Source organism: Durio zibethinus, chromosome 28, assembly GCF_047325235.1.
Source record: "Durio zibethinus cultivar Kanyao isolate XHJ-2024 chromosome 28, ASM4732523v1, whole genome shotgun sequence".
Lineage (NCBI taxonomy): Eukaryota > Viridiplantae > Streptophyta > Magnoliopsida > Malvales > Malvaceae > Durio > Durio zibethinus.
This window is the reverse complement of record NC_143189.1, coordinates 9,895,355-9,910,491: the sequence shown is the minus strand read 5'-3', so window position 1 is coordinate 9,910,491 and position 15,137 is coordinate 9,895,355. Positions and strand designations below refer to the sequence as shown.

At 25.8% G+C, this 15,137-nt stretch overlaps 1 protein-coding gene across 1 annotated transcript; it reads left to right on the top strand.

Moving 5' to 3' along the window:
• The first annotated feature begins 8,599 nt into the window (after positions 1 to 8,599).
• On the top strand, positions 8,600 to 11,449 carry LOC111281164 (uncharacterized). The gene is made up of 5 exons (XM_022868800.2): positions 8,600 to 9,201; positions 9,688 to 9,787; positions 9,945 to 10,044; positions 10,438 to 10,517; positions 10,848 to 11,449. Exons 1-5 carry the CDS (start codon positions 8,976 to 8,978, stop codon positions 11,098 to 11,100), a joined length of 759 nt encoding a protein of 252 aa, XP_022724535.2. The 5' UTR covers positions 8,600 to 8,975; the 3' UTR covers positions 11,101 to 11,449.
• Positions 11,450 to 15,137: the final 3,688 nt, after the last annotated feature.

Genomic DNA, 15,137 nt, shown 5'->3' with positions numbered 1-15,137 from the left:
TTTATTATTATTTATCTATTATTATTATTATTATTATTTATTAATATTTTTATTTATCTAATATTTTCTTTTAATTATCTATTAACATTTTTTTATTTGATTTGATTTTCTTTTTCTTTTTATTCGACTGGGATTGGGATGGAAATTGGGAATTCTACAGTGAATTTGAGATTCGATCAGAGTCCATATTAGATTCAAAGATTGAAACCCAATCCAAGGAGGAGTTGGGATTGATCAAAAGAGTTTTTGATCAATCTCTATAAATAGATCCATGAATCACAAAGACCAGAATACAGAAACACAGAGATTGATTGAGAAAAAGAGTGAAAAGAGAAAGAAAAAAACATTCAGAAGCGCCAGAAGCAATTTTAAAATTTTTTAGAATTTTGACAATCTTTTTTTTGGAAATTTTTAGAAAAATTTTAGATTTCGATTGAATTTTTCGACCAAGTTTGAATTTTTTGGTAAATTTTTCGGTCAAGTTTGAATTTTTCGACCAGCTACCCAGTTTTCGACAACTATTTTCAAAAATCGACCAACTTTTCGATGAACTTTTAACGAAAAAAGTCAGATTTCGGTGACATTTTCCATAATCCAATAAGATTCAACTGGAGTTCTTCATCTGTTTAGAGAGAGGGAAGAGAAAAAAAAGGGAAGAGAGAGAGAGAGGGAATGATCAGTCTGCTGAAAAATAGAGAAATTAGTCTTTTATACTTGTCAAAAAACGACGTTGTTTTAGCGTTACTGTTCTCAGAGGATCCGCACGTTTTGAAATTGGGCGACCCAACCTGAGCGCCAACCCACATGTGACCCGAGTGCGAAGCCGAGTAGAGTCGAGCCGGGTACTCTCGAGCCGCTTCTCCGAGCAGTTTTTCTTCCTCAATGCGAGCTGAGCTGAGCCGCTAAGCCAAGCCGTTCCCAGGTTTTTTTTTCATTTTTTTAATTATTATTATTATTATTATTATTTATCGATTAGATTAGAATTATTTAGTATTTCTTATTTTATCTCATTTTATTTTATTCTATTTTATCCTTATTTTTATTTTATTTTTATTATTATTTTTAAATAAATTTAAAAATATATATTTTTGAGGAAATGTTGAAAGTATCAATTTTCCTTGAAAATAAGCTTTCTAAAAAATATTTTTGAAGAAAAGTTGAATGTATCAATTTTCCTTGAGAAGAAGTTTTTTTTCTAAAAAATATTTTTAAGGAAAAGTTAAAAATATCAATTTTCCTTGAAAATAAGCTTTCAATTTTCCTTTAAAATAAGCTTTTTAAAAAAATATTTTTGAAAAAAAGTTGAAAGTATCAATTTTTCTTAAAAATAAGTTTTCAAAAATAGATTTTTGAGAGAAAGTTGAAAGTATTAATTGTACTCGAAATTAAAGTTTCTAAAAAATATTTTGAAAAAAAATTGAAAGTATCAATTTTCTTTATATAAAAGCAATGAATTCTTGAACAGAAAAGAGTTTATATCTAAAGCAATCATTTTTTTCCTTTTTATTTTCTTGAATTTTTTTTAATGTTAAATAATCCGATGATGGAACCTCTGCAAATGAAACATTAGTTTTTTGGCATACTCTTGAGGTGAGAGAATTTTCTCAATTTTTTGCTAAAAGTATTAGAGTCAATTGAGAATAATTTTCAATAATTAATTACTTGATAAATTTTTAAGGCTTATTGGATGACACAAAATTAAGCTGGTACCATCTTTCGATGGGCGTTGTGAGGGTGCTATAATCTTCCTCACACGTAACCAAATTCTAGAACCTTATTCTGGTTAGTAGACCTGAACCTATTTTTTTAGGAAACTTTAAACCTAGATGTTCCTTGGAATGATAGATTCCTTAGGCGGCCAATCGCACCTAGATAAAAAAGATTGATGGCGACTCATTCAAGTCAATGTCTAGCGATAGACCCCCAGATCTAGACGTTATGACAAATGTTATGGAAATAGATTTGAAAAGTTAAAATTTTCTCAAAACACAAAAGTTGAACATATTTGAATTCTAGAAATAGCTCTATTTAAAAGTGAAAAAAATTAAAATTAAAAACACCAACAAAATAGAAAACAAAAGTAATAACACAAATTTGAAAGAATTTTATAAAATGTAAGTCGTTTTTTTTAATATTTCAAATTCCAAAAAATGACAAAAAATACACCACCTAAAAATGTAGATATGATCAACAACAGAATTCACCAAAAAAAAAACACTAAAAACGTAAAACTTATATTTTATTTTTTAAAACTAAAAAAATCAACAAAAAATAGTAAAAATAACACTAAAAACATAAGTCAGCCACCAGTCAACAAACAAGAAAAGAACACCCAACCAAAAAAAAAAAAAAAAAGATAAAGAAAATCTAAGTAAAGAGTGATCGACCTCTAACAATGATAATGGCAGTAGTTATGGCTAGGTTTTTTAGTTTGGATTTTTTTAGAGGAAAAGGCTCTTTTAAGGCAAAATAATAGATGAAAAATAATGTCTTAGGTAAAAGACAGACAAAAGAGATCATAGAAAAGAAAAAAAGAAAAGAATTGAAAGTTTAGGTTATTAGATTTTAGATTTTTTCGAATTTTTTTGAAAGCTAATCAATAGAAAACTAAAAAGATTTGAAATGAGGAAGGTAATGGAGTTTTCATGTGGGCTGATCGATGGCAAAGGTTGGAATCCGATGGGATTAAGAAATAAAACCTAATAAAAATGATAAATAATTCATTTTATTCTATTTTTATAGAATTTTTAGAAATATATATTTTAACTTTTATTTACATTTTTTATTTTACATTTTACTTTAAATATTAAAAAAATAGAGTTAATAATAAAAATGATAATTTAAAATTTCTCCAATAATGACAATTATTTGAAATTTGTAATAGTATTTTTCTAATATTTTGTTAAATTGACAAAAAAATATTAGTAAACTTTATCAAAGTGTAAAGAGAGTCCCTACAATTTGTTCCAATAAAATAATTAATTTCAAAGGATCATAAATATAATAATAATAATAGTTTTTTATTATTATCAAAATTAAGAATTTTTTTTTTAGTTTTTTAGATAATGAAACTATAAAAAATAATAATAAGAATATAACACAATATTTTTTTGTATAATTAAAAAATATAATAATATATATAATGAAAAATATTATGATTTTACTAATTAAAATTTGAGAGGATGTAAATATGTTGTCCATCAATAATGTTTTTATTAAAAAAAAAACTAAAAAAAAAACGAATCTCAAAATGAAATGGATACATACCATTACTATTAAAGAAAATTTATATAATTTAATAATTAAATATTTACCATTTTACAATGAATAGAGAAAATAAAAAGTTTTGTTTTTCTTACAATTCGTTGCATTGTAATGGGGAATTTGCTAGCGAGTATTAGACTAAATCTTACTCGCATTTTAAAAAAAAAAAAGTTGTGTTTAGATGCCACAACATCCTCGCTACGGGATTAAAACATTTATATTATAAATAATTGATTAATTATTTTTTATTTTCATAAAATTAATAATTAATTGATATTTATTGTATGATTAAGTGCATATTTCTATATAATCCGTTGTATGTCTGATTAATTGCATAGTATTTTTTTTATTTCTTGAAAATTTGTGATATCTTTTGCTTGATTTTGTTATTTCTTAAAAAAAAAAAAGAAAAACTCCAAAGAGGGCTTAATTGACAGTCAAATTAAAAACAATTTTAGTTCTCAATGTTTAAGAAGTTTTGTTTTGGTCCCAGTTCTCAAAACGTGTATTTTTTTTTTCTTCCCTCTGCATAATCGTCTAATATAATGTTTAAATGTCCAGACATCACGTTTCACGAATCTTAACACTTTTGCTTTTCAAAATAATATTAAACACTGGCAAATATTAAAAAAATTAACAACATTTAAACTTTGCTTTTAAAATAAGAAAAATCCTAAACTTCAGCAAAAGAATTTTGGCCCAGCGTGAGCTAAGGAAGTTGGTCACTCAAGGGCTCCTTTTATAATTAATTCACTAGTCACAGAACAGACCTACGATGACATAAGGCTCTTATTATTAAAGAAGGGGCTACCACAAAGCTCTAATCCATCTTTGTAGGAAAATCCATGATTTATTGAAAAACCAGATCTAACTTTTTTTAGCCCAGTTCCCCAGGCTTGAGATTGCTACCTCTCACCACCGAGCCCGGACGGAAGGCCGGTCAGATGAAACTTCTTATGTATTACATTAAGTGGTTTGCAATTTCTCTATGTGGGACTTCGTTAACGGTTATTTCGGCTACGGAGTTTCATACTTTCAACGTCTTATTTTAATGATTTTTATTCAACATGTTGTGGGATGTGGGATTTAGTCAACAAAGTTGTTTCAATTTCTGTTTTAGACAAAGAAGCCGGAAGTAACCTTCTACAAAGTCCATTGAGCCAATCGCGTATCTGATCATTGCCCTTTTGTCAGGGTAAAATGATCAGGGTCAGGTGCTTGGCAAAGGCCCAAACTGCAAAGTTTTGGGCTGCCATATTGGACGCAGACCACCGTCCTCTATAAATTTGGATCAGATTTACATTTTATGCTTGACCAAGGTGATAACTATGCAAGCAAAGTTTTTATCTGAATTTTAAAAATTTTAAATATAATAATTGAATTATAATTTATTAATTAATGTATTATTTATTTTTAATGTGATTAATTTTAAATGATATTATATAATCGATAAATAATTTTTGAAATATTATATTAAATAATAAATTTATAATTTAAATATCATGTTAAAAAATTTTAAAATTTAAATATTTTATTATAATTTAAAAATCGTTTATGATATTAACTCAATTTTTATCTCTCTCGAAGATGGATAGCAAATGCTAAGGCTTGACTTGGATTTTGAAGCAGTCCTAGTAAAACGCAGTTGAACGAGCAAATCGTGTCATTTTTACGTTTGGATCGCAAATGTTCAATGTCCCACCACGCTGAAACACCAGTCACAAATTGAACCTTTATAGGTCCAATGAAAAATTGTAAAATATAATCATTGTTTTATTTATTCTTTTAACTTTTTTTATGATTTCAACACCTGTTTATTTCATTTTATTTTTATTTTTATTTTTTAAAATTTTCAAATGATTTATTTTTTACAAAATAAAATTATTATTTATTAACTAAACTATTATTTGAGATACAAATGATTTAATAATTTTTAATAATTTATTATTTTTATAAATATTAATAAAATTTTCATCTATATAGTAATTTCTATTATAATGTGTATAATAGTAATTTTTTTATTACAATTCATTTCACTATTATTATTATTTTAATATCTAAATATATATTTCATCATTTATTTTAATATTATCGTTATAGTAAATAATATCACATTCATCATTATTTTCAATTTTATCAAAATTAATCTTATTATTTATCTAAATAGATCTTAAATTAATTCTTGATTATACCTTTTGACATGTCTTACAAACCACAAAATCACTAATTACAAATGTGATCGATCAATTTTTAGATTGCAATACGAATAAATTATATTTTTTGTTTATCCTTTCTATTACATCAGCAGTACGAATCAGTGACACACGTATGTAAGTAACATCACATAATTATTTCGTTTTTAATCTCACTTCATGTAAAAAAAAAAAAGAAGTTTATTTTACACACGCAAGGGAAAGGTGAAGAACCAACCTTAATCATGCTTTTCTTCTAAGTTTTGTGTTAGTGGAAGTCATCTTCATCTCAAATAAAACCAAGTTGTTCTTACGATTAATATCATCAAATATTGTTGTCAAATAGTATATAGATAGATGTTGGATGAGGAGCAAGGTGACAATATTAAGTGGCAGGCAAGGCCCTTGGATAGGGGACAATGAGTTCCCCCATTCATTACTCTTTGTCATCAACACTACCTGTTCATGACTTCATTCTTCCACCACTTTTTCCCTGATAATTCCTTCCAAAAAACACTGTTTTATTTCCATTAAATATCAGCAAATATAGGATTTTTGGTATTTATACATGTGAATCGTCCCTTTTGGGTAATGAATAAAGAGCAAAAGATTTCATTCAACTATACATCTTTGTGTTTTGGAGTTGCCCATTTCTATGAATTTGGATTTGTTGGAGGGAGTTGCCCATTTGGACGAAGGCGATGTTGGTGAGGTTCAATCTGAAGATGGAGTTTATGCTAAGAGCATAGCAATTCATTTCAGATTGAGCCGCGCCAATATCACTTTTTGTTTCTTGGTTTGCATCGGCTACCGATTGTCAAAGGTTTTAATTCTTGCCTACCCATCATTCGTCTTCTTCTTGGCCTGTTTTCAGGTTTGTCATCTTTGCATAATTCACAATGTATTGTCGTTGTTTTTCTAACATTTTATGTTGGTTCTTTCTCATTCTACATTGTATAGCCTCGTTTTATGTTTTTTAATAAAAATAAAAGCAATTATTTTTCAGTTAGTCCAAGAAAATTTTTAATTTCATTATAAAAATGTCTTTACATGTTTAAAGTCAAATATAGAACAGATAACTAACTTAATTAGTAAAATTACATAAAAAATAAATAAAAATACAATACTATATATTAATTACAAATTAAAATTGAATCCAATTTTATTAAGCATGAACATATTCAATTTTAGATGCACGTGTGGAGTAAATTAATTTAATTACTGATGAATTGCTTAAATTCGATCAATGAATTTTTGAATTCAACTCATTTAATTTTAAGCTAAAATCAAATTTAAGGTTATCGAGTTTTGCAATTCTCAATTCAAAGTAACTTATAAGTCTTAAGTCTTATTGAAGTGTTAATTTTTAATATTTATATATAAATAAAATACAATAATTTTCATTTGCATTAACTATGGTTTTAACCTTTTACATATAGCATCATGTGATTTTTTTCTTAATTGGCAACATGTTATTAATTTTTTTTCGTGAAAGGGTTATGTCATTAATTTGATTCAGTAAATTATCAAAATATCCTCAATTAAAAAATTATAAGCATTATTTATTCAAATTTAAGGATATTTTCATAAATTTTATTAGATAAAAATTAATTGCTTAACTTTCAATAAGAGTACCATGCATTCACTTGATTACAAGAGTATTATCGATTAAAAAAAAGATTAAATATAAAATAGCTATTATGTCATATATTTTTTATTAGTTTCATATTTAAAAAAAAAAATAGTTTGGTACTACAATTTTTATTCAATCATCCATTTTATTACTTAAAACTAACATCGTCAGTTAATATACTAACACGATATGAATATCTAATAAAATATTGACACATATAAAAAAGTTTAATAAGTATTATATTATTAATTATCATGTCAACAATTAAAAAATTTTTAAAATATTCTAAAAAATTAAAAAAATTCAAAAATATTTTTCAAAAGTCTTAAATATTATAAAAATTATAAAAATAAAAAAATTGAATTATTAAAAAAAATTTTAAATAATAAAAACTTAAAAAATTCAAAATTTTAATAAAAAATCCAAAAAATTTTTAAAAAAGGAAAATTTTAATAAAATTAAAATTTTGGTAAAATTCAAAAAAGTGTTCACAAAAACTTATAAATTTGAAAATGAAAAAATTTTGAATTTTTTGATAAAAATCTAAAAACTTTTAAAAAATTGTAAATGTTTTTAAATTATGAAAAATTTTCATTTTTTTTAATCCTACAATTTTAATTTTTTATATATTTTATGAATTTTTTATTTTTTATGAGTTTTTTATTTTTTATATTTAAAATTTTTTTTAAAATTTCTCACAATTCTTTTAGAATATTTCATATTTTTTAAAATTTTGAAATTTTTAGAAATTTTAGGAATTTTAATAAATATTCGGATTTTTGATAAAAAATTTAGCTATTTTAATTTTCAAAATTAAAAATTTAGATTTTTTTATTTTGAATTTTTTTAGTTTTTATGAATTCTTTAAAAATTTAATAAACTGTTTTATTAAAAATTTCATTTTTTAAAAAATATTTTAAAATTTTTAAAAAACAATTTTAGAATTTTTTTAAAATTTTATTATAATGCTAATGTGACAATTAATGAAGTAGCATAGAATAAACTTTTTTGACATATATTAACATCTTATTAGATGTTTATGTCACATTAGTAAATAGGTTAATGAGGTTAGTCCAAATATTGAATAAATGATGAAATAAAAATTCAAGTATCAATAATTTTATTTTTTTAAAATATCAAATTAACAAAAAATGTATAATACAAAAGCTTTTTTATATTTAATCTAATTTCTTAGGATCAATTTTTTTTTTGAAAAAATCAAGTTTTGTATTAAGTAAGATCAAGTCAGATAATAGTAAAAAAAATTTAGATAAGTTTTAAGCAAATTGTCTCGATCCGATCCAATATGTAAATATATAAAATTATTTTTTAATTAATTAATTATATATTTATAGATATTTTTTATATTTATTTAATTTTATATTTACATTAAAAAATTATATTTTATATTAAAAATAAAATTTTATTAATTTTAAATCAAATTAAATTAAATATGATTTTATATAAAATCGAATCAATTAACTTCAAATATAAAAATATAAAAAATTAAATCAAATTGAATTTAAATATTATAAATATAAAATCAAATTTAAATTGAAAACGAATCAAAACCTATCCCGGCGAATCGGTTGTTATCCGTACTTATACAGCCTCAATTCAATTACTTTGCGAAACACGAGTAACCACCGGACTTTCAACCGCAGGAGTAGAGTGAAAAACTGAAAATCCAAAATCTCTGTAAAAAAATCAAATAAAGAAACGAAATTAAAATCCCCCGTATAGCGGAACGGTCTCTTCTCAAAAAATGATTTTTTTAACAAACTCTCTTCCTCTTCCTCTTCTTTTTAGCTTCTACTTCGTCTCAGTTGAAATTCATAATCTCCAAAAAAAACCCCCAAGCCTAAAATTTTAGAGTTGGATTAGTTATGGAAAGCTTTGAGGGGAATAGTAACGGTAATCGTGGCTGCAACTTGCCGGTTTTGAATTTGCTGGAGAGGCGGCGTTTAGCTCCACTGAATTTTAATGGCGGTGGTGGCGACAATGGTGGTGGTGGTAACGATGCTATCGCTGCACAAAAGTTGTTGTATCGGAAGCTTCCTCAACAGCATCTCCTTAATCTCTCTGTTCTAAAGCTCGATGGTTCTCTTTTCGGTAAAACTCCATCGATTTCATTCAACTTTGTTGTTTTTTGCTGTTCTTTTACGTAGTGCTTAGTTCTTATTGTTATAATTTTTTGGTTTTTTAATTACTGAAACAAAGAAAAAAACCTTAAACTGGATATGAAAAGGTAAAATTGATAATTTTGATGAAAATTTCTTTTTAAGTGAGGTATTTTTCCTTTTAGCTTTTTGCTTCTTAAGTAAACTAAAAACAAAAAGGAGAAAGCATAACCTTTTATATCTTTTTAAAGTAAAAGGATTAATCAATCCATTATTATTGCCTTAGGTCTATGCTCTTGTCGTAAAATAATATAAAAAAATTGCAGAAGTGCTTTTAAGTAGGTCAATTTTAGATACACACAATGTGAAAACGATATAAAAGAAAAGACATATATGAAAGTGACATTAGGAAAATAATATGAAGAAAGACAGTACGGTTCTTTTTATTGTTCCTGATTGAGGTCTTTGGATTATGCAGATGTTAATGTAGGAAGGAATGCTACAGTTGCAGAGCTGAAGGTAGCAATAGAGGAACTTTTTGCAGCATTGCCAGGGGAAACTCATGGCAGCATTTCATGGTATTAACTAAATTCATGAACTTTCAAATTATGAATGATTTTTATCTGTTTGATTGATTATATGTGTTGGTTACGTGGGTTTTGATTGTTTTGAGTAGGGTCAGAAAGTATGGTTTATAATTTTAAAATATACTTGAACTTGATGTTGTTTTGTTAGGTCACATGTTTGGGGCCACTTTTGCTTGTCTTATGATGGTCAGATGCTGGTTAACAACAAGGCTTGCCTTAGAAATTTTGGAATCAAAGATGGTGATCAGGTTTTGTTTCATACGTAATAGTTTTGTTTTGTTTGTGAAACTTCTGAAACACATAATACCAGTACTATTTACGATTTTTGAAGGCTGGATTGAGCACTGGCAAAAAGTTGTATGGCTCTTTTCAGCTATATGGCCTATTTGCAAATTGCAATTGGGGTTTTAGAGTTGCTTTCAAATGGTGCTCCTATGTTTGCATGTTTTGAAAGTAACCTTTTCATCAGACATGAGGCGACGCTGATTTTTGGGTTCACAGACGATAACATTCTATAGTATTTTGATAATTGACTTTATTTTCTTCTTGAGTTTCATCTGAAGATTAATAGGTGCATTATCTTTTTTATTTTTCATGAGTTCAAGCTGCAATTATCTGATGTTTCTTTTTGGTGCATACAGCTTCAATTTATCAGACACATGTCTGTCAACCAATCGCCTATAAAAAGAAGATTAAAACACCATAGTGTTCCCCGCAAATGGTACGCACTACTCAGTCCAAAATCTGCTTTATTCTTTTAATCTTTAGAACTATTTGATATTGAAGATGCTGTCGAATGAGCCATGTGTGTCTTAGACTTTGGGTGACACATGTTTGTTTCCGGCTCTTTTTATCTTTTTTAACTCAATTGATTCATGCAATCACCTTTAAGAGGTAGCATCCAACAAATTTAGAGTTCAAATCCTAATACTTACAACCTTTACCCTTATCTTCAAACAGTGGCCTCCTATATATTAAAAAAAAAAAAATCTTCTGCAATTCATTTTTTATTGTGCTGACCAACAAGTACAACTAATTGCTCTGCTTATAGCTTGCCATCAGGATCAAGTTATCATCAGGAGAAGCAGCAGAATGCTGTGAATTACAATGATAAGGATGAAAACCAAGAGGATAGCTCCATTTCCAATCATTATGAAGAAGAGGAAATTCCTCTTCCAGAGTTCAAGTTAACCCACTTCTTGAGAGGATGGCTCTCACACACCAGATTTTGGGGTGTTTCAAGAAAGGGATCAGAAGGCCGGATTCATCCTCCAAGATTCACCCTGCAATGCTTGGGAGGCTGATCCACAATGATTCCACAAGGAGATAGGGTAGAGCAAGTATGCCTAAAACAGTGTTGGCTTCCCCACAGCATTGTGCCCTTGATCTGAAATTTTGGTTTTTTTGGTTAATATCATAAATAACCTCTAAACTATAGTGAAATGTTTAATATGCTTCAATTTTAAAGATCTTTAATGTGATATTTGAACTGTGAATCTATTAACTAATATGGTACTTTAGAAGGTTGTTTATCCATTAGGTATTATCATTTAAAGCTAGCCACATTAGAGATGAATATTATATTAGTTAATAGATTAATAGTTCAGACATCACATTAGAGATTTTTAAAATTCATCAACATTTTTATATAATTTAGGCATTATACATAACATTAATCATTTTATGTTCTATGTCAAATAATCTCAATATTATTGGAGTTAATCATTGATCAGTACTACTTTGATGTAAATGGCTTTCTGGCTTTTCTATATTTTTATGGTAATGATAATAGTAAGTTGGTCCAGTCTTTCTTCACAAGAAATGTTGGTTTTCCTTCTCAATGATGGATTCCTGATATAAGCATATCATCTACAATAATTGTACTGCAATTAATTAATCATATTTTAAAGTTATGTAGGATTTATCAAAATATTATATAGAGTCCACTTTTATAAGTGGTGGATTCTCACATAATTTTTATTGTGATTGGACAATTATAGCATTGCAGTTAAAATGCTCCCTCGTGAAATAAAACTTTAATTTTTTTTTAAATTTTTCCTTAAATAAAAAAGATTTTTAATTTTTGCAATAACTTATGTGTAGATATATAATTTTGTCTGTGATGCTTTTAAAGTTTGACCGATTCATATATAATATTTCTTTTAAAATTTATGAAATTTTAAAATTGAATTTTGGGTTAAATTGACTAAAATGCCTCATGGTCAAACATAGTCAAATTTGATCAACCCTTGAAATTCACAATTGAATAGGATTATTAAGATTTGAGATTAATAAAATTATGATTTGGATTCTTGAAAATCATGATGGTACCTCATAAGGTTGAAATTAAGAATATACGTTTTAGGAGTATTTTCGTAATTTAATAATCTCAAAGTTAGTTTTTCGCAAAAAGCTTTAGATTAAGTTTCAATATTATTCATGAATTTTTATGCATTGAAAATCTTGATTGGACCTTTGAAAAGTTGAAATTACTAAAATCTAAAGTACCTATTATGAGTATTTTTGTAATTTAACCATCTTAAGTTATTTTTTCTCAAAAAGCTCCAAATCATGTTTAAGTATTATTCTATGAATTTTAATATGTTGAAAACGTTAATTACATCTCAAAAGGGTGAAATTATTAAAATGGCTTTTAGGGTATTTTTATAATTTGACATTTTTGAAGTCGATTTTTCATGAAAAGCTCCAAATCATAATTATATATTATTTTATGATTTTTGATCCATTAAAATCATGAAAATAAATATTGGATCATAAGATTTTAAGAAATTCGTGAAAAAGCTTAAAAAACACTAATAAAGGTAAAATGGTCTTTTCTTATTAAAACTGCTGCACTATAAGCCAAGATGGATGTTATATTTTTTTAGAGCCATTGATCTTAAAAGGTTTGCATCTTAGAATCAAGATTGCTTTCCTTGATCATCGAGCTTAGGGGAAAAAAACAAAAAAATTGTAACCCTTAGATGAAATTGATCCAAGAGTTAGGTCTTGGTTTTTAAACATATGATTTAAGGTTGGAATTGAGGAGGAAGCATCTGGAAGTGGTGAAAAAAACCATAAGAGAAAAGGAAAAAAAAAAAATGGAAAAGCTTTGAAAGGTGGTCATTTCTCACATTTTCTTTCATTTTTCATACCATTCACATTTTCATCCTTGCAGTTTTTTCATTCTTTTGATCTTTTGATGGTTGCCATTATGTGTTTTAATAAGTTTTTGGTGATGAAATCTTATAGTTATGTGTTTCCTTACTTGGTGACTTGTTTATTGCATGTTTTATGGTTTTAAAAATTGTTTTCTTTAACTATTTATTTTAGTAGTTTTCCAAGTGTTTGATGAAAGTTTTTGGTAATAAAAAGTATTATTTTACATAGGTTTCTTAGGTGTTTGAATAAATTTTCAAAATTAAAAAGTCAGTGTTTTATGTGTCTTCAAGGTGTTTGATAAAATAAAAATGCAAGTTTTCATGAGTTTCCTAGGGGTTTAAAAATGGCTAACGAAACTGTTCTAGCATGGTTATTGGCCTAGCATTTTCCATAGCATGGCCAAAACCTCCTCATCTTTTCCATGGTCTCAATGCTTATTTGATTGGTAGCATGCAGCTTAGGTATAGGGTAATTAGCTAGGTATTTGTTAAAATGTTAAGTCACATAATTGTATGGTATTTTAATTTCATGCATCACTTAATTTATGCTCATATTATCATATATGCATTTTATGTATTGATAGTAAATATGGAATAGCAAAATCTTATTTTAAAAAAAAATAGAGAATAATATTTCTAAAAAATGATTTTGGAAAATTAATCTTGAATTTTTAAGTGAAAGATTAATTTTTCCAAATTATGCCTTGATATTAGAGAATTAAAGAAACTTTTTGACATAAAATGAATAAAAATAAATAAATTTCATCCTTGATTTTCTTTTAAACAAAGGGTTAATGTTAAAAAAAAAAATTATATTAATATGGATCAAGTTGATTATCTGCATTCTTTAATTTGTATTTGTGTCATCCATCTGTTTTATATGATATTACTTGCATTTCATCATTTTCAAAGAAATGCAGAATAATAAATGGTGATTTTGGAGAATTGTTGTAAATAAAAATTAATATTTCTAAATAAAAATAATTTTGAGACCCAATTTCAAATGATATCCACATTATTCACAAATATTCATTTTTTGACTTAAGCAATTTCTTATAACTTATAATTATTTTTTATAAAAGAATATTATATCAGATTTTAAAAATTATTATGAAAGCCCAAATTAGAGAACATTTCAAAATTTCACCTAAATATTAAAGAATTTAGAAAATGTTTCGAAATTAAAAATTTTCATTTTATTTTTAAAAAAAAGTAAAAAAAAAAAGATTTTCATAAAAAAATTAAAAAAATTATTTTTAAATATTAAAATTAAGATCATTTTTATCAATACTAAGTATAACAAGTGATCAATTAGTATTGTTTTTAAATGGGTATTATAAGAGTGTTAATCTTTTCTTATGCATAATGTACTTTTGAATACAATTTTATTTTTGAAAATCAAAAATATTTTTTTAATAAATCTTAATTAATTTTAAAATTTTATTAAAAAAATAAATTTTTTAAATGATCAATTATATTTAATTAAAAAAATAGTAATGATTCTTTCTTTTTTGAAACTTTTAAAATTTTTGTCTGGCGATTTTTAAAATTGTTATTCCGTTATAGCAAATAACAATATTAATAAATCTAAAAATATTTAAAATCTTATTAAGGAGAGCCATTTTTCTCTCACGAGCCCAAAGATATGGGCCCAATAAGAAGGTAGTCCTCCACGTGGCGCAGTAGGTTCCTGGCAAGCAGATGATCGATGCAGCGCCAAATATTTCGGGATCCCAGCAGTGAGGATTATTATATCGAATATAGTAGATGTTGTAATACAATTAATTAATTATAATTTAAAATTATTTAAGATTTATTAAAATTATGTATAGAGTTTATATTTATAAATAGCATATTTTTATATAATTTTTATTGTGATTAAATAGTTATAAAAGTGTGATAAAAAATTATTAATGAAATAATTCTTGAACGAATACCCCTTTTTTTTTTTCAGGAAAAAATTTGAAGTATCTCTCTAAAAGAAAGAATTTCTTAAGCAAAGCAGTCTGCTTTTGCGCGCATCAAAGTTCCTTCCAACAGTTCAGAAATTTGAAAAAAAACTTAATCATTTATATCATTAATATATCAATGAAAATTAAAAATATTTGTATATTACTTCTAAAACTTAATCTCAACTTGAAGAGCAAAAACTAATGAAAAACTCTAATGCCTCAAATCAC